This window comes from Capricornis sumatraensis, chromosome 12 (genome assembly GCF_032405125.1).
Source record: "Capricornis sumatraensis isolate serow.1 chromosome 12, serow.2, whole genome shotgun sequence".
Taxonomy (NCBI): Eukaryota; Metazoa; Chordata; class Mammalia; order Artiodactyla; family Bovidae; genus Capricornis; species Capricornis sumatraensis.
Genome location: NC_091080.1, coordinates 84997894 through 85018194, shown reverse-complemented (window position 1 = coordinate 85018194; position 20301 = coordinate 84997894). Strand labels below are relative to the sequence as shown.

The 20301-nt window shown below is 40.5% G+C and overlaps 1 protein-coding gene across 8 annotated transcripts in view; it reads right to left on the bottom strand.

The window, feature by feature from the left end:
* The window catches only part of PCCA (propionyl-CoA carboxylase subunit alpha), a 378400-nt gene that overhangs the window by 261534 nt on the left and 96565 nt on the right, over positions 1-20301 (bottom strand). For all 8 annotated transcript variants that reach the window (XM_068984257.1, XM_068984256.1, XM_068984261.1 and 5 more), the window contains one exon: positions 10352-10483. In XM_068984257.1, the coding sequence (XP_068840358.1) occupies positions 10352-10483 (132 nt within the window). The remainder of the gene's footprint in view (positions 1-10351; positions 10484-20301) is intronic.

The following is a 20301-nucleotide window of genomic DNA, read 5'->3' as shown; positions in this document are numbered from 1 at the left end:
AGATGGCCAACCACGATTTGATAAGCCAGTATAAGATGTTCATGAAAGGTTTGCCTCAGGCTGCCTGTGCTGTGAGACAGACTACCTCTCCTCAAACATTTTAAATCTGTAACTCAAACTCTAGTTCTTATCTTTCTCCATGGCATGATTTCACCAAGCATAATTTAGAATTACAACAGATTCTTTCGAAAGCTTTTGGTATGAGTGGTTCATCTGAGAGGCACCTTAGGGAAAAACAGGGGCACAAACTCTCAAACATCCAGAGCTTTTGCATTTTTTAAATCAACATGAAGACGCTTCCAGAAGAAATTCAAACGCCAAATCTGTTTCCTTATGAAATTCACAGGGACGACAAGATTCACAGAGAACAGCAAAGGCACAGAAAAAGCCAAATGAAAAATGTAAAAAACTTAAAACTCTCTCAAAGCTACTGGCCTTTATCCTGCTCTTCCTGCTTCTCTATTCTCTGCTCCTCCGCTTTCCCTGCCCTGTTCTTCCTTCCCCTGACTTGTTCCCCTTTTCTCCTGGCTGACCAGAAACTTGTCAAATGAGGGCAAGTCCCTATGGCTGAAGTAAACCTCGATCTCATTCTGAACTGAGAGGCAGTATCAAAGATTTCCCAAAGCCTCCACAAAACAGAAGTTTACAGAGAAACAGAGTATTCTAGGAGTGTATAATCTAAGGTACCCAAGTTTATATCAACTGGTTCATACTGCTAGCAAGAGCCTCAGGCAGGAAATATTGGATTAACGGGGAGAAGAGGAAGACCCTGAAAGTGACTTGAGACTCCTAACCAAACAGACACAGAGGTTTAGAAAAACTGTACATGATGGGCAAGGTCTTCGGGAGACTACGACCAAAATCTGCCCTGTGAAGGTTCTGTTGGACTCTAGTGCAGTTCTGCTGGCAGAGAGAGCAAAGTCCTCTGGAGATGTCAGAGATGGCCTCTTTAATGCCCTTAGACAGAAATCAAGGGGAGATCCTGAAGCACTTGCAACCCCAGCTCTCTCTTCATGTTTGGTGAGCAGTCTTAAACCAGAAATGGGAAATTTCATGAATAAAAACTGGATGGAAAACAGCCACATTTTCAGGTCTTCAATTTCATACTATACATTTTAAAGGAGCCTCAAAACAAAAGCAGAATAAGGCCCAGAATAAACTAATGCCCTTACAGATAAAATCAGATGCTCCTATTCCAGATATTAATATAGTCTTCTGATAAAGACACCAGCAGATTTTGTAACCAAAAGTGACAATCAGTAAACAATTGCTCAATATTAGCCAAGAAAATGAAGGAAAAAACTGTAACAGTGTTTCAAAAGTGAATCAAATACCCATTTCACCCATCAACTCAAAGGAGAAATTTCACTAATTACTAATTATTGATACTGCTGGTACACTATCAACCTTAAACACCACCATTGTTACACAGCCCTCTCTGAGTGTCAACAAAGTACTCAGATAACGGGTATCTCTAATACTTGTCACATTTTCCATATGCCAGTACCCAGCTTTGAATCTTTACTCAAGGAACATTCTGGAGAAGGAAATGGCAACCCATTCCAATATTCTAGACTGGAAAATCCCATGGACGGAGGAGCCTGACAGGCTACTGTCCATGGGGTAGCAAAGAGTTGGATACACCTGAGCAACTTCACTTCTCCTTTCTCCTATGAGACACTAGACTCACTGACGCATAAGAAAGAATGCAAATAGAATTTTTAGATCAAATGCTCTCCTAATGACCTCTTCCTTGAACTCCTGAGGACTATTACTCATCAAGACAAAATTAATTTGGACTCCAAGCCCAAACTGAATATCTCAAGGCCAGATTTCTTGTTCTCTATATATATTTATTTATGTATATAAACATACAATTATACTGGCAGAAGTATTAGGACTGAATAGATCAAGGTTCAGAAAACCACTACCCAAATGCTGGGCTTTCGGGATGGCTCAGATGGTAAAGAATTTGCCTGCAATGAAGGAGACCTGGGTTCAATTCCTGGGTAAAGAAGATCTCCTGGAAAAGGTTACCCACTTGAGTATTCCTGCCTGGAGAATTCCATGGACAGAAGAGCCTGAGGGACTACAATTCACAGAGTCACAGACAGTAGGACACGACTGAGTAACTAATACATTCAGACTCTCTGAAATGAGAATGTAAGGAAGGACTAAAACCCAATAGCTGACAGCCTAATCAAGAAAACACTTATCATGCTTTTCTTGGGGTCTTTCAAGGCTGCAATCAAGGTATGGGCCAGACGGCACTTTCATTTAGAGGCTCAAATGGGGACAAATTCAACATCATTCAAGGGACTGACAGAATTTATTTCCTTGTGGCTGGAGAACTGATGGCCCCACCTTTCTGCTGGCTCGGAATGGAGATCACCTTCATTTCGATCCTCGGAAGGGGTCTGCCGTTCACTGCCATGTGGGTTTCCTCAATATGGCTGCCTTCATCATCAAGCCAACACCTAGAATCTGTTCTCTCATCTCTCAGAAAGGAGTCTTTAAGGATAAAACACAATTACACAATTATATTTCACCACCTTTGTGATGAAATTAATCAAGGGAGTGAAGTAATTAATTAAGGGAGTGACATGCCATCACCCTTTGCCATAGTCTCTGAGTGAGGGAGGTGAGGCAAACTGAAGAAGAGGGGATTACACAAAGGCATGAATGCCTGGAAGGTCCTCAAAAACTTTAACAAAGGATTATCATTATGATTCAGCAATTCTACTCCTGAGTATATATCCAAAAGAACTTCAAACAGATATTCAACATTGCACACAAATGTTCACAGCAACAATATCCACAATCACCAAAAACTAAAAATAATTCAAATGTTCACTAACCAATTACACATTTCCTACAGAAACAATAACCAAATGCATTTCCTACAACAACAAAAACAAGCCAAAAAAAACCCCACAAAAATACCCCAGTGGTATTGTTATGCAAGGGAATATTATTCATCCATAAAATCAGGAATGAAATACTGATGCATGCTACAACATGAATCCTGTATTCTGCTTCACTTACTATTAAGCATTTCTAAAGTTCTTATTTTCATATGCAGTATTTACAGCTATAGAAGATTTATTTAATTTCCTTGTAGGTTCAAATTCTCTGGTGAAATTCTTTATATGTTTAGCTATTTTCTCCACATTTCCCCCAAAGTTCTTTAACACAGTAGTCATACTTATTTTATAGTCTTTTCAGCCAATTTTAGTATCTAGAGAGACAGCACATGTGGGTCGATTCTAATGTCCGTTTTACTGTTTCTCTTGGTTTTTATTAGTTGGGTGTTCCCGTCTTTCGGTGTGTCTAATAAATAGGCACTAAATGACAGATAATTTATATACAACGATATGTGTATAAAATGTATCTCCTAGAACACTATTCATCCAACAAATCTTGAGTCAGCACTCACTGTGTGCCAGGTACCATGTGCAAGTGATACGGTAAAGAACAGAGCACAACCTCTGTTAGCAAGCAGCGTACTAGCCAGAGGAAGATACTTGACCCACCTCTACAGTGGGCAAAAGGGCTATAAAATGAACTTGCTGCTACATATCTGACCCCTGTTACCTCTTCTCTCTCCCTTGATCACTCCAGTCATGTAATTCCATACTGTTTGTTCAATAGCACGTACTCTTTAACCTCATTACTTTGGCACTTGTGAACAGTTTCTACTCAGTAAACCTTGTTTTTCTCCCTGATCATCACGACACGCCCTGTGACATCCTTAGATGGCATGCAAAACCTCGTTAAAACTGCGAATAAACTCTACCCTAGAGCATGCCCTTTCCCCGTTCCCTGTCCTATGCTTCTTATTTTTTGTGTATTGTTTGTCTCCTTCCATAGCGTATGTTCTATGAGGGCAGGAATAGTTTGGTGGTTTTGGTCTATTTTGATCCCTACTATATCCATGCACTTAAAACAATGTTAGACAAAGAGCATGCACTATGTTAAATATCTACTGAATAGATGAGTAAATAGTTTTAAACTTGATAAATGAAGTATAGGCTTGTTGTTGTTCAGTCACTAAGCTGTGTCCAACTCTTAGCAACACCACTGTCTGACGCTGTCTTTCACCCCAGGCTGCCCTATCCACTATCTCCTGGAATTCACTCAAACTCATGTCCGTTGAGTCGCTGATGCCACTCAACCAGCTGATCCTCTGTTGCCCCCTTCTCCTCCTACCTTTGGTCTTTTCTACTGAGTCAGCTCTTAGCATCAGACAGCCAGCTTCAGCATCAGTCCTTCCAATGAATATTCAGGACTGATGTCATTTAGGATGGACTGGTTTCACCTCCGTGCTGTCCAAGAGACTCTTAAGGGTCTTCTCCAGCACCATGGTTAGAAAGCATCAACTCTTTGGCAACTCAGCCTTCTTTATGGTCCAACTCTCACATCTATACATGACCACCGGAAAACCATAGCTTTGACTATACCGAACTTTGTCAGCAAAGTCATGTCTCTACTTTTTAATATGCTGTCTAGGTTGGTCATAGCTTTTCTTCCAAGGAGCAAACATCTTTTCATTTTATGCTGTCTACAGTGATTTTGGAGCCCAAGAAAATAAAATTTGGCACTGTTTCCACATTTTCCCCATCTATTTGCCATGAGGTGAGGGGACTGCTGCTGCTGCTGCTAAGTCGCTTCAGTCGTGTCCAATTCTGTGCGACCCCATAGACGGCAGCCCACCAGGCTCCCCTGTCCCTGGGATTCTCCAGGCAAGAACACTGGAGTGGGTTGCCATTTCCTTCTCCAATGCATGAAGGTGAAAAGTGAAAGTGAAGTCGCTCAGTATGCCATGATCTCAGTTTTTTGAATACTGCATTTTAGGCCAGCCTTTTCACTCTCCTCTTTCACTTTCATCAAGAGGTTCTTTAGTTTCTCTTCACTTTCTCCCGGCAATCTTGATTCCAGCTTGTGCTTCATCCAGCCCGGCATTTCCCATGATGTATTCTGCATATAAGTTAAATAAGCAGAGAGACAACATACAGCCTTGACGTACTCCTTTCCCAATTTTGAACCAGTCCATTGTTCCATGTTTGGTTCTACCTGTTGCTTCTTGTCCTGCATACAGTTTTCTCAGGAGACTGTTATTTTCTCAGGTGACCTGTTATTCCCATCTCTTGAAGAATTCTCCATGGTTTACTGTGATCCACACAGTCAAAGGCTTTCACATAGTCAACGAAACAAAAGTAAATGATTCCCTAGAATTCCCATGCTTTTTCTATGATCCAGCAGTTACTGGCAATTTGATCTCTGGTTCCTCTGCCATTTTGAAATCCAGCTTGTATATCTGGAAGTTCTTGGTTCACCTACTGCTAAAGTCTAGCGTGAAGAATTCTGACCATAATCTTGCTAGCATTGGAAATGACTGCAATTGTATGACAATTTGAACATTCTTTGGCATTGCCTTTCTTTGAGGTTGGAATGAAAACTAACCTTTTCCAGTCTTGTGGCCACTGCTGAGTTTTCCAAATTTGCTGGCGGATAGAGTCCAGTACTTGAACAGCATCATCTTTTAGGATATGAGATAGCTCAACTGGAATTCCATCATCTCCACTAGGGTAATTCAGGGAAAATATATAGTAGAGGACCGAATCTAATACATCCAGTCAAGCAATGCCTCTGTGAGAAATGCTATGTTTAAGCCATGACCTAAACTATGTGGAGAAGACAACCAATAGCAAAGACTGAAGCAGAATCAACACGCCCATGTTAGAACTAGGCACAGAAGTTTCAAAAATCTGAACGATGTCACAGGAGACTGGCTCATTCGATGCAAAGAGCAAGCTGACACAGTTTCAGTTTGAAGAGACAAACACAGGAGAACTATTCAAAGGATTTAAAGCAGTCATCACTGAAGAGTTTCTAAGCACAAGCATATGATCAAATCAGGATATGTGAAACATCACTTAAGTTTTAGTGTCAAAAAGTAACTGAATGGGACCAAGACTGGCTACAAGGAGAGGACTTAGAAGGTTGGTGAAGTAATCCAGTCTATACAATGTTAGCTGGAACCTGGAGTTAGCATGAGGACCAAAAAAAAAAAAAAAGTAACGGATCAGAAAGATATTTAAGTAATTCTCTTTAGCAATATATATCAAGAACTCCTCAGTTTCTAGCTGGTGAAATGCTGGCATTTTCCCAGGCAGGAAAGAATGAAAAATGAGAAGCTTATACTAGGAGTCACCAAACTTTTTCCTGAATAGGCCAGCTAGTAAATATTCCAGGCTTTGTGGGTCGCTGATACAGTTATTCAACTCGGCCATCATCACAGCAAAGCAGTCACAGACGCTTGTAAAGGAAAAAGCATGGCTGTGTCCCAATAAAATTTTATTTACAAAAGCAGGTGTTCATGGAGCTACCAAATGGCAGTCCGTGGCTAGAGAGAAGAGGATGAGGTGGGCTTCCAACTTGTTACTTTTATGGTGTCTCAATGTCATCAGGTCAACTTGTCTAAGAAGCAACTCGATATGCAGTTCCAAGGTGATATCTTTTGGGGGGCTCCAAAATCACTGCAGATGGTGATGGCAGCCATGAAATTAAAAGACACTAGCTCCTTGGAAGAAAAGTTATGACCAACCTCAGTTCAGTTCAGTCGGTCAGTCGTGTCCGACTCATTGCGACCCCATGAATCGCAGCACGCCAGGCCTCCCTGTCCATCACCAACTCCCGGAGTTCACTCAAACTCACATCCATCAAGTCAGTGATGCCATCCAACCATCTCATACTCTGTTGTCCCCTTCTCCTCCTGCCCCCAATCCCTTGCAGCATCAGAGTCTTTACCAGTTCTGCAACTTAGGAAGAACTAAAACCACAGTGCCCAAAGGAGACACTAATGAAAACCTGATTTCCCTCATAGAAGCTCAGAAAGACTTAGAACAAAGGCACCAGGGACTTTTAAAGGTGAGGCTGAAGTAGGGAGTTTTGATAAAAATCTGCAAAACCATTACTGAATGGCATTGACCCGAGGAGAGTACAATCAGCAAGCAGTTCATTTTTCTCTCACCACCACCCCCAATCTCACTTAAACCTAGCTCCCCATTTGGAGATGACCAGGCTGATCCTGTTGTGTTCCAGTCACATTCAAGTATGAGTTCAAGCTTGTTTTCAAGTATTTAAAAGAGCCAGTAAGAACTGAAATGAAACTTTCACATCACAGACAGCTGTTTCTCTCTGAGCAGGCCCCATCTCAACCTCAGGAGCTGGAATGCAGCCTTTCAGGTTTTTTGTGTTTTTTTTAAACCACTTTCCTTGTTCTTTAAGTCCATCTAGCCAAAGCTATGGTTTTTCCAGTAGTCATGTATGGCTGTGAGAGTTGGACTATAAAGAAAGCTAAGCACCGAAGCATTGATGTTTTTGAACTCTGGTGTTGGAGAAGACTCTTGAGAGTCCCTTGGACTGGAAGGAGAGCCAACCAGTCCATCCTAAAGGAGATCAGTCCTGAATACTCATTGGAAAGACTGATGCTGTAGCTGAAACTCCATTACTTTGGCCACCTGATGCAAAGAACTGACTCATTTGAAAAGACCCTGATGCTCGGAAAGATTGAGGGTGGAAGGAGGAGGGGACGACAGAGGATGAGGTGGTTGGATGGCCTCACCGACTCAATGGACATGAGTTTGAGTAGACTCCAGGAGTTGGTGATGGATAGGGAGGCCTTGCGTGCTGGAGTCCATGGGGACACAGAGTAGGACACGACTGAGCAACTGAACTGAACTGAAGAGACAAACAGGTTTGAGATCTGAAGCCATAAAAGTAAGTTATATTGCTTAGAATGAGTCTGTACAATGAGAGAAAACTCAGAATAAAATCAACATTTAAGGGACAAAATTAGGAAGAAAAATCAGCATGAATGCTAAGAATGAAGCATTTAAACAAGCCAAGAATACAAACACAAAACTGGAACTAAGAGTAATGTGCCAGAAGTATTTCAAAAAGCAAAGAGTGGCCAAGAGACGGAAAGGCTTTGAAAAGATAGAGGTAAGTATACACTGTACAAATGAGGCTTAAAGCTCAACATTCAGAAAACGAAGATCATGGCATCTGGTCCCATCACTTTATGGGAAATAGATGGGGAAACAGCAGAAACAGTGTCAGACTTTATTTTTCTGGGCTCCAAAATCACTGCAGATGGTGACTGCAGCCATGAAATTAAAAGACGCTTACTCCTTGGAAGGAAAGTTATGACCAACCTAGATGGCATATTCAAAAGCAGAGACATTACTTTGCCAACAAACGTCCATCTAGTCAAGGCTATGGTTTTTCCTGTGGTCATGTATGGATGTGAGAGTTGGACTGTGAAGAAAGCTGAGCACCAAAGAATTGATGCTTTTGAACTGTGGTGTTGGAGAAGACTCTTGAGAGTCCCTTGAACTGCAAGGAGATCAGACCAGTCCATCCTAAAGGAGATCAGTCCTGGGTGTTCTTTGGAAGGACTGATGCTAAAGCTGAAATTCCAATACTTTGGCCACTTCATGCGAAGAGCTGATTCACTGGAAAAGACCCTGATGCTGGGAGGGATTGGGGGCAGAAGGAGAAGGGGACGACAGAGGATGAGATGGCTGGATGGCATCACCAACTCGATGGACGTGAGTCTGAGTGAACTCCGGGAGTTGGTGATGGACAGGGAGGCCTGGCGTGCTGCGATTCATGGGGTTGCAAAGAGTTGGACACGAATGAGCGACTGAACTGAACTGAACACGGTGAAACATATGTATGACATGACATGTTAGCACATAAAGTTCTCTTGATCTTTAATCTCTGAAATTAAATTCTGTAAGTTGTTGTGTAAGTGCCCAAAAAAATTACTGGGGAAATCCGTGTCCTACTTACACTTTTTATAGACCAGTCACTGAGGACAGTTTTATATTGTAAACAATCACTGATATGTAGTCAACTATAAAAGTGTCTTAAAGGAGTTCTTATTTTGTACTGGTTTTATTTTTACCTGCTATTTTTCTGTGTACTTTAGGACCCACATACTTGGGAAAAGGAATACTCTAGATATTAACAGACATTAAGAAGAATACTTCCTGGTTGCTTAAAAAAAAAATACACACACATATCACACACTGTATTTTGTGAGAGGGAACGGTTGCCAGTAACCTTTGCAAAAAAATTTCAGTGGGAATGAGGAAAGGAGAAAGATGTAGACTACAGCTAAGGGGTAAAGTGTGAAAATGAAAGCAAGTGAGGACAATTCTTCTAAGGCTGTGAAAGGACGGAGAACTAGGGCAGCAGCCCTGGTGCGACCAGAGGTTCCCGTGCTCTCAGAAGAGGAGGAGGACAATTTCTCTCCCCCCAGACTGGAAGCACCGTGGTGTGAGGGACCAGCGGCCTCTTTTATCACTACGCTCAGGGGTCAGTACCTTTTTGACCGACTGAGTTCGTTTAACAGCAGTGATAATGGAACGGTGCTAAAAGACAAGGAGAGTTTTAAGACATGGAAGAGAGAAAACACCATCAGTGAACACTGCGGCCCGTGAGGGTGATACAGCTGACATCTGGGACGTAAGAGGAAGAACTGGGTTTATGGAGGACGGGAAATATCTTATTCATTGTAAGACGAAAGAAGAAAAAAAAATGGATGATTACATATTAAGGTAAATACAGACAAAACATTGAGGATATTTCCTAATCAGGGGTCCAGCTTGCTAACTATCCTGTAATGCGTGAAATAACCCAGCACAATGAGGAAGAATCGCCCAGTTCAGAAAGGGCAATAAGAAACACTGAGATGAAAAGGTCTTGCAAACTAATTCAAATTGCAAGGTGAAAGTCTACAAAGAGACTCTTTTCTCATGAGAAAAAAAATGAATTAATTTTTCCTTGATGGTGGGGAGAAGTGTAGAGAGGGAGGGAAGACATACACTCTGACTTCTGCCTTTCTTCCTTAGAAGCCTTCAGCTGCTGCAGAAGCTGTTGAGGAGATGTCCTTGGGATCTACAGCGACACACAGCTATAGTATGACTTATGTTTTATGCATATGGATAGGAGCTCAACGGAAAGACACAGCAACATCATGTTTCAAACATTAAAGAAAAACCACCAATAAATGAAATCCATATAGGTAACAGCACATTTCTTTATCACCAAGTTTTCTCCTGTGAAAGTCAAATACTCATTAAATACAATGCTTAAGTGGCTTCTTCCTCTTTTTAACTTGTGCCATTCAAAATAATCCAAGTGTAAACAACATGGATTTTTTTTTTTAATCCAACACGAATATTTTAAAAAGCAAAAACTGCATTTTATCTTACACTTTGGACAAAATGTTTGGTCTCAGGACATGTACTGGAAAGATTAGAGTAAAATAGTTTCTCACCTTGACCACTCCATCAAAGCCAGGGATTGTGTTAACCTTTGCTTTCTTAGCTAATAATTTGCTTTCAATCTTGTCACCCATGGCTTGAATAGCATGCGTATCAGGTCCAATGAAAATGACATCTTCTGCTGCCTGTGGAGAAAAGCAAGTAGAAATTTGTAACAAAAACATTACAGTGCTTGATATGGAGTCACAGTTTCATAATAAAAGCCCATATGTATACTTACTAGTTACTCACAGGCCATAAACAACTTAAAAGCAAGCATCTGAGCCAACATGTTACAATATATGATACAGTATTTCATACAGTATAAGTGTGCAAAGATACATGAAACAAAGTCAGGTCAGATAAAAATAATTAAAAGAACTCCTATGTGGCATTAACAGTATTCTTTGGAAAAGCAAATTCTATGGTGTTGGAGCTATATCTAGTACTCTGTCACCCAATTTAAACAGTAAATTCACCTTTCAAATGTCCTACAAATCTTTGTATTCCATGACCCACAGCACAGTGCATTTTCAATGAACAGCAACTCTCTGTCAGGCTTTGAGCTAAGTGGAGGGGATAACCTAGACAAAAATCACAGGATATCAATTAATTCAAGGGGACATGAAACAGATCACCAGTACCTCAGAGAAAGAGACAAATTAAAATATGGAATGTTAATATCTTTGTGACTACAAGAACAGAACAAAGAATACAGCAGCAATTTACCAGGTAGAGTTAATGGTTTCAATAAAAGCTACTAAAATCACATTTAGTTCCCCAGCAATAGGTCCATCTCTCTGTGTTGATGTTATTAAAGTAAACAGAAAGCTCATGGACATTAATAAGGAATAGAACGGAATACGATGGAGTTAGTGCCACTGTAGAGCCCAGTCTAGAGAAATAAAGAAGGGGTTTGCTGAGGTAAAGGATGTGGTCATTGGGTAAAAAACTGAGGTTAGATACAAAAAGGCGAAAGTCAGATTGCATGCAGGGCATCACTGGAATAAGGCGCCTAACTGTTGATTCTCTCACGATCTCTGGCCATGGTCAGTATAAAGAATAAATCATATAATTAGCATCTCATATTCTATCTACTGGCACTGCAGCCTGAAAAGGCTCTTGGCTTCAGAAAGTAGCTTCATTTTCCTGATGGGAATATCATCCAGAGTAGCTACTGCAGTGTGTTGCTTGGTTGCTCTCTGCCATCGTGGGCAAAGAGCATTCACCCCAAAGACATCTGCTCCTGGGAAGAAGAGCTATGACAAACCTAGACAGCATATTAAAAAGCAGAGACATTGAAGAAGGAATTCATAGGGCCTGGACTCCATCTTAGGCCTGGTCATGCTAATCATGCTCGGCCACCTTTCCAATGGACTCTGAACTCTGTGTTTAGTGCCTATGAAAACAACAACAGAAGGATAAGCCCCCCTCCAGATAGGGGAACCTTGAAGATCGTATCTAGGTTACTCATCGCCTAAGAGAAAACATACACTAATCACTCCTTCCTCCAGACAGGCCATAAATTTTTCTGTATCTATCGGAGTGTAACCTCGGGTTTATTGATTACTGGCTAATTGTTTGACTGTTTGAGCACATGAGCACATAGCACATGAATGATGGGGTTATTGGGACTGTATTTTCCTTGGTTTATGTAAGTATCAAGGAATTTGGAGTGGTGGGTTCAGACACGTACACATGGGGTATAAAAGATTTTCACAAAGGCTGGTCGGGGTCCTTGGCTAAGAGGAGACTCTGCCTTGGGCCCACCGGTGTAATAAACTGCACTCCACTATCTGCACTGTCCTTCTGAGTGAGTGAGTTTGTTTCCCGGAACGCGTGGCTACAACAACATCACTTTGCCAACAAAGATCTGTGTAGTCAAAGCTATGGTTTTCCCAATAGTTCTATACGGATGTGAGAGCTGGACCATGAAGAAGGCTGAGCACTGAAAAATTGATGCTTTGCAATTGTGGTGGTAGAGAAGACTCTGGAGAGTCCTTTGAGCAGCAAGGAGATCAAGCCAGTCAATCGTAAAGGAGATCAACCCTGAATATTCATTGGAAGGACTGATGCTGAAGCTGAAGCTCCAATACTTTGGCCACCTGATGCAAAGAACTGACTCACTGCAAAAGACCCTGATGCTGGGAAAGACTGAGGGCAAGAAGAGAAGGGGATGACAGAGGATGAGATGGTTGGATGGCATCACTGACTCAATGGACATGAGTTTGAGTAAACTTTAGGAGATAGCAGTGAAGGACAGGGAAACTTGGTGTGCTGCAGTTCAGGGGGTCGTAGAGAGTTGGACATGACTGAGCAACTGAACAAGAGCAGGAGACGCAAGGATAACAGGGAATCAACAAAGGGAATATATGAGGAGATAAATATTTGGGAGATGATATGACAATTTCAACTTTACAAAGTCTGAGCCAGTCAAGTGTGGGATAATCAAGTGTCTATGTTCAGGAGTCAGACAGAGACATCTGGAGGTTATAAGGCCTTATAAGACGTATAAGGTTATACGTCTAGGCTAAGATTTGGATGTTTAAAGGCATCTAACAGGAGGAAATTAAAGATTGTAGATAAAGTCACTCAGATAAAATGTACAGAAAAGCCAATGCCTTTAAACTCAGGCACTCACTCTGACCCAAAAGCAAAACAGAAGAAAGAGGAATTTTTAAGATTCTGAATTTAAAGCCTCTTTTGTGTGACAAGGGGGATATGGGGATAATAACCACCTTGCCAGTTTGATGGAAGGATTGAATAAAATAATAATGTAAAACAGGAAGCTGAGTGCCACAACTATTAGTTCTTGTCTCTTACCCAAAAGTCCTGATAAAGAGAGAACACTAGAATAAGAAGACAGCTAGGTTCACAGGACCCCATATACATTACAGGAACTCAAATACCAGCAATCACTAGTGTCACTACAAAACTGTTAGTCACTCAGTCGTGTCTGACTCTTTGCAATCCCATAGACTGTAGCCCGCCAGGCTCTTCTGTCCCTGGGATTTTCCAGGCAAGAATGCTGGAGTGGGTTGCCATTCCCTTCTCCAGGGGATCTTCCCGAACCAGGGATCGTACCCAAGTCTCCTGCATTGCAGGCAGATTCTTTACCGTCTGAACCACCAGAGAAGCCCGATGTTACTACAGCAGAATGCTAGATAAGAAATCTCTCAGCCGTAACTGGTGCTCATAAAGTACATCTCCATCGAATGATTTTATGCAGTTTTAACAGAAACTCATTTTCTTACAAAAGAAAATTGTATGTGAAACCCCCCAAATGTACAGCACAGAGAAAACTGAACTGCTCTGTTCGAGGGGAAGTGATGGTAGGACCGCACCCCACATACTCTGCGTCTCTGGAAGGATAAACTGGTCGTTTTGCACTAGAGCAACAGTCATGCTCACTTCTCTTTATCCCACCCAATAAACGCTAACTCAAGAGGAAACGATCAGGTTTCAACTATCAATTGTCTTTCCATGTTCTCATCTTACTTGCTAAGATGGAGGAATTTTTATTATAAATTGTTTTAAATACCACTATGCCAGGCAGATGTAATCAAGTAATCAGAATACCCACACAAAGAGCTGAAGAAATAACATAAAATGAGAACATCCAAAATACATTGTGATTATACAGTAAAACTTCTGATTAACAAGAGCCCAACGACCAGGAACCACTGATTAACCAGGCTTTTTCTGTGCATTCTAATTTGAGGAAAATTACTCACCCCAAAATGCAAAATTACCAAGAAAGAACACGCACATCAAGCATTTTAGTGACTATTCTTGCTTCCGTCCAACACAAAGAAAGACAGCCAGTGGCACACTGAGTAACTACTCAAACAGATGTTTCAATGAACTAACTTCCTTTCTATATTCCTATGTTTTGGTAGCACTCCCTGGGTTAGCCTCTAAATGTAATCACGGCAAACTGTAGCAGTATCATAGCTCCTGACCCCCAACATTCTTTGACCAAAAAAGCAAGGCTAAGATGTATGGTAATTGCAAAGTGACAAAGCATGTTTCAGAAGTCCTAATTTTTGACCAGAGTCCTTTGCGTAATTGAGAACTTAAGGCCAAAATTTATGCACTAATAAACTTTCAATACTCCACTGTTAACCCTGTATCTGTTCTTATTCATTTTCTTTAATCACCAGTAAACCTGTTTGATATGACAAAGCAATAAAATTTACTTCTCAAACTAGGCTTTTCAAGGACCATTTAAATTTACCATGAATGACAAATATAATACCTAAATACAGGTAAATGTATAATGGTCATGAAAAAGAGGAATTTTTTTTCATAAACATCACATCATTATAGTGATATGTAAAAAAAATTATAAAAAGCTGAAACCACTGCTCCTAATTGCAAAAAAAAAAAAACAAAACATTGTTTTCATCTTCTAAATTCTATGATTTCATGGTTCTGATTTTATTTTGATAGAAAAACAGGGGAAAGGGTTGAGTTTGAGCAATATGTTAGGTAAACAGATTTAATTTACAATAGGCTTTATGTTATGAATGCAGGACAGAAATAATCGTCTGTAAAAATTGGAATGTATGATATATAATTTATTCTTAGAAATACCATGACAGTAAATTGCTATACTATGAATCCAGATTCTTTTTTCATGTATACATTTTAAACTCATAAAGAATTACTACTTGGATAAACTGTAAAAGCAGGGTCAGACAGACAGGAGACATAGCTATGGAAAAACTGCCAAACTGCCTAAAGTACCTAGATTTTGGATTTTAATTTTTATTCCCTAATTAAAAAAAAAAAAATTTCTCATAGAAAAGGCCAGTTTCTGGGCCTTCTCTGACTGGGCAGAGAAGTTAGCACTTGAGATTAAAAAAAAAAAACTGAGTCAGTGAGAAAGCTTTCAAAAAATTAACATAGTTATCTCAAAAGCACATATTATATAAAAACGGCTACCCCCTGAGTGTGTTGATAACAATATGAGCATCAAAAAGAATAAAAGAAATTACAAGGTTAATTCCTCTTTTCAAGACCTCAGAATAAATCTTTTCCTGCTATCTCTGTTCAAATATGTGAACTTCTTAGACATGTATCACCAATTTTAAAAACCATATAGCTCTTTTAAAAGCAATATACAGGAAAACTAATTTCACACCTAAAACTAAGCAAAATAAAAGTGTCTAGGTAAAATCCTATACATAGTTTTTATGAGGAAAAAAAACAAGAACTAGAATAACATCCATGGAGGAAAGAAAGCATGAGAAAGACATGGTAACACAGCAGATCAGTGTCATCATTTCAAAACAAACTGAAAGACATTTTAAAATAAGAAAACATGAAATAACATAGATTGGAATTAGAAATGCTCAGAAATGAGGTGACAGACCTAAAGAAAGAATTAGGCAAAAGAAAATAATTTTGGAAATCAAGACTAAACTAGAGGAAAATTAGAGTGAATAAAGAAAACAAATAAAGCCTTACAAGAGACAGGAAGTCAAAGGAAGAAACTTTAAAAAAAAAAAAAAAACTTAAGATCCAAGAGAAAAAGACAAATACCAAAAATAAACAAAGAACATCCAACATATGAATAAGAGGAGTCTTTGGGGGGAAAAAAAACTAAGAAAAAAATACTAAAAACCAAAACTCAAGCAAATTTTCTTAAAATTGAAAGTTAACTATTAAACATACCACAGCCTACTTGAAAAATTCAACCCAGAGCAAACTGTACCATGATACATTCCAGCAAGACCACTTAAAAGGGAAAAAAAAAGTAACTTGTTCAAAAGAGAAGTTTACATTATCACCAGATTTAACAGCAATAAATCATGCCAAAATATAATAATGTGCTCCACTGAGTAAGATATTCAAGAGAAGAAAGGATGAGCCAAGGATTTTAAATCCAACACAAATGATCCCCAAGGATAAAGGGCAGAGAAAAATGACCTTCTTCTGAGCAATCCAACAGCACAAGGATTTGCACACTAGTCTGTGGGCCAAATCTGGCTTACTACCTGTTCCCAAATGGTCCACAGTCTAAGGACGCATTTTACATTGTTTATATTTTTAATTGTTTGGGAAAAAAGTTTAGGGGTGCTATATCATGACATGTGAAAATTACATGAAACTGGAAGACAGTTTTACTGGAGGAGAGTCATGCTCTAGCTTACATTTGCATGGCTGCTCTCTCACTCCCACGATAATACTAAGAACTTGCAACAGATCACATGGCATACAAAGCCCAAAATACTTGCTATCTTGCTCTTTACAGAAAAGGTCTGCCCATACTAGAGAATGAGATTCAGGAAACTAAAACAGCTACAGAAGAGACTAACTTGGAAAGTCAGCAGTTACTCACTGAACCAAACCTAAATGAAGGCGAAGAAGAGAACATGAATATAGCAAGTGAAATAGCTGGATTTTCTGGCATTTTAAATATGTGGTGATGGTGAAGTTGCTCAGTCGTGTCCGACTCTTTGCGACCCCGTGGACTGTAACCTACTAGGCTTCTCCATCCATGGGATTCTCCAGGCAAGAGTACTGGAGTGGGTTGCCATTTCCTTCTCCAGGGGATCTTCCCAACCCAGGGATCAAACCCGGGTCTCTCGCGCATTGGAGGCAGACGCTTTAACCTCTGAGCCACCAGGGAAGCGGAAGCGTAGGAGAACAGGAAGATGTGTAAAACTTTTTTAATTTTTCAGTAAATTTTTATATTGGTATTATAATTGTTATCCTTTGCTGTGTGTGTACTACTGACAAATAATTAGGAGGTATTTTAATTATATCATTTCTTCTATCCATGAAAGTCAGAATTCTAACTATGGAAGGATAAAGATACAAGTTAACAAAGAAGAGGTTAAGTAAAAGTTCTATAATCATGAACTTTAGTTGAAAGTGTTGGTTCGGCCGAAAAGTTCATTCAAGTTTTCCTGTAACATCGTGTGGAAAAGCCCAAATGAACTTTTTGACCAACCTAGTATTACTACGATCACAGTTTGTATTCCTATCTCACATAAAATACAGGCTATATTTAATTATAGTTTGATATCATGTTACACATACCACATATTACAAAACTATTCCATATTTCATTGATGTAGATCTTTATTATATCATATCTATATTAGATATTAAATTTGTGTTATATATACCCTACTTGGGGTTGAGGTCAGCATTATATCTAAATACACACATATTAACTATATCAACGTCATATATTCTTTTAATATAACACAGTTAATATAACATAAAGTATATGGACTTTCATTAAGTATATGGACTGTCGGGTACCAGACTCCTCAGGCGACAGTCCATGGAGTTTTTCAGGCAAGAGTACTGGCGTGGGTTGCCATTTCCTTCTCCAGGGGATCTTCCCAACCCAGGGATCAAACCCGGGTCTCCAGCATTGCCGGCAGATGCTTTACCATCTGAGCCACTCCAAATACCATTAAAAGGAACCAATACATCTGAAAAAGTCACCTGATTAAAGGCCTGGAGCAAGAAATACAGTACTTGAACCTAGAATATATTATCAGAGCAGAGAAGCTATAAGATTACGAGAGTCAAGTCAAGAAGATCAGGAGCCAACTCAGGCACCCCACAACCAAACAGTGACAACTGGAGCTTCACCAGTAATTTCAGCAGACTTAAACCTACAGAATATGTCTCAATGAAATGACTTCATAGTGATACTTTTACACAGAACTGGTTAACTTTGAAGGAAGTTAACCGAGTAAGGAACCAACTTATTACCCCCAAAACGATAAACAAAGATAAAAAATTATACACTATCTTGCTCTTTTTATATGAATTCCACCACTAGGAAACCAAACAATGAGGGGAAGAGTTTCTTTATAAATATACTACAATTAAAATAATGCAAAAGATGTTACAATTAACATCTTAGAATACCACCATTTTTGCAATCTAATGAAGGAATGCTGCTGGTAAGTCAATTTAGTCGTGTCCAACTTTGTGCGACCCCATAGACAGCAGCCCACCAGGCTCCCCCATCCCTGGGATTCTCCAGGAAAGAACACTGGAGGGGGTTGCCATTTCCTTCTCCAATGCATGAAAGTGAAAAGTCAAAGTGAAGTCGCTCAGTCGTGTCTGACTCTTAGCGACCTCATGGACTGCAGGCTACCAGGCTCCTCCATCCATGGGATTTTCCAGACAAGAGTACTGGAGTGGGGTGCCACTGCCTTCTCCTAATGAAGGAATAATAAGCATCAAAGGCTGGTTAGACCTTAAAAACCACTAACAAGACTTGTGCCTCATACAGTCTTGGTTAAAGGAATTGAAACTTAAGTCTGGCAACCTGGATTCAGGGATGGGACTCACCTGCAGGAAATGCTGAAGGGTGCCATGATTACATGCCATGATTATCCCATCAGTTAAGTCAAGACTGAGAGACACTTTATCGGTCAAAAAGCCCAAGGTTTATTCAACAGATAAGCTATAAAGGAAGAGAAATGTATGAGAGGAGAAGCTATGGCTTGAGAGAAACTTAGAAGACATATCAAAATTGAAAATAAATGGGCAAGACAGATCACAAGGTCCAGGGAGACACACTTGGACAATAAGATTACTTTATAATGCCAGAAAAGGATTACTGTAAACGTCAAAGCAGTTTGTATGTACAGGGAGAGATTGGAGGTTGGGATTGAGACGGGTCATGTGGACAGGCACTCTAGGATTAGGGCTGATGTCTGACATCCGAACCTATATAATGGTTACACAATTATTCGCCTTAAGCAAGCCCACGTGTGTTCTGCGTAGTTTTCCTCTGTATCTGGCTTTCATTTTCAAAATAAAAATTTTGAGAATGTGTTCAGAGTAGCCACCAGCTTCTAGGAGTAAAACCAACACTGGGACCAGGAGGTGAGGTGTTGCTCAGACGAACTTGCTAACCTCTTCAGGGACCTGTTTTCAGCTTTTAAAAAAGGCAGGGGAAGGGAAAGAGGTAGAGAAAAAGGAAGGAAGAAAAAGCAAGAGACAGAGAGAGGACGAAAAAGAGAGGGAGGGAGGGAGAAAAGGAGGGAGGTAAAGGAAGAAAAAGAAGAAAGGAGAGAGAGGCAGGGAAGGAAGGAAGGGGCATTCTCATGTCTGGCTGGAAGGCTTCAGTACATGGTGATTTTGTACAAACTGAAGCCTGATGAACTGTCAACAACTGCTGCCATTATAGGTAAAAAGTAACAGTGATGAAATAGAAAAGCATCACCTTTGCGGGATGACACGGACAGCATCCAGCCTCGGCAGCATCGCTGCTTCCAGAATACGCAGATCGTGCTGTATGGATGAGGTCCAGGAGGAGCTCACAAGTGAGAAGACCAGAGGGAGAGTTGATTTGGGATTCCATCTGACTAGTTCTTTGCAAAGAAAAAGAAGACTTTCCTGTGGCCATGAGCACCGCTAAAGTCACAGACGAGCTTGGACTACATTCTCTGAGCAGCGGAACGCTGGTCCATCAGTGGAGGAGGACCGGACTGCTGTCCCATCTGGGATGAAACCAGAACCCCTCGGGGAGAATCCCGTCCTCCAGCCTTCCTCCTCTTCCTTTCACTGCCTCTGCCTCACTGCCGGTGGCAAACCGAGCTCGCTGTGGATCAGAGGCAGAAGCTGCATTCCATTACATTCTTGGTCACAATGGGGCTTCCCTGATGGCTCAGATGGTAAAGAATCTGCCTGCCATGCAGGAAACATGGGTTCTATCCCTGGGTTGGGAAGATCCCCTGGAGAAGGAAAAAGCAACCCACTCCAGTATTCTTGCCTGGGAAATCCCACGGACAGAGGAGTCTGGCAGGCTACAGTCCACAGGGTCGAAAAAGGTCAGACATGACTGAGCAACTAACACTTGATCACAGTATATCATACTATATTGCAAATGTCACACGTGCAAAAACCTACAAACTATTTAGCTTTTGCTTCCAATGAGACCACTTCTGGTATTTGATGCAATGTTACTCAGCTTTTTTTT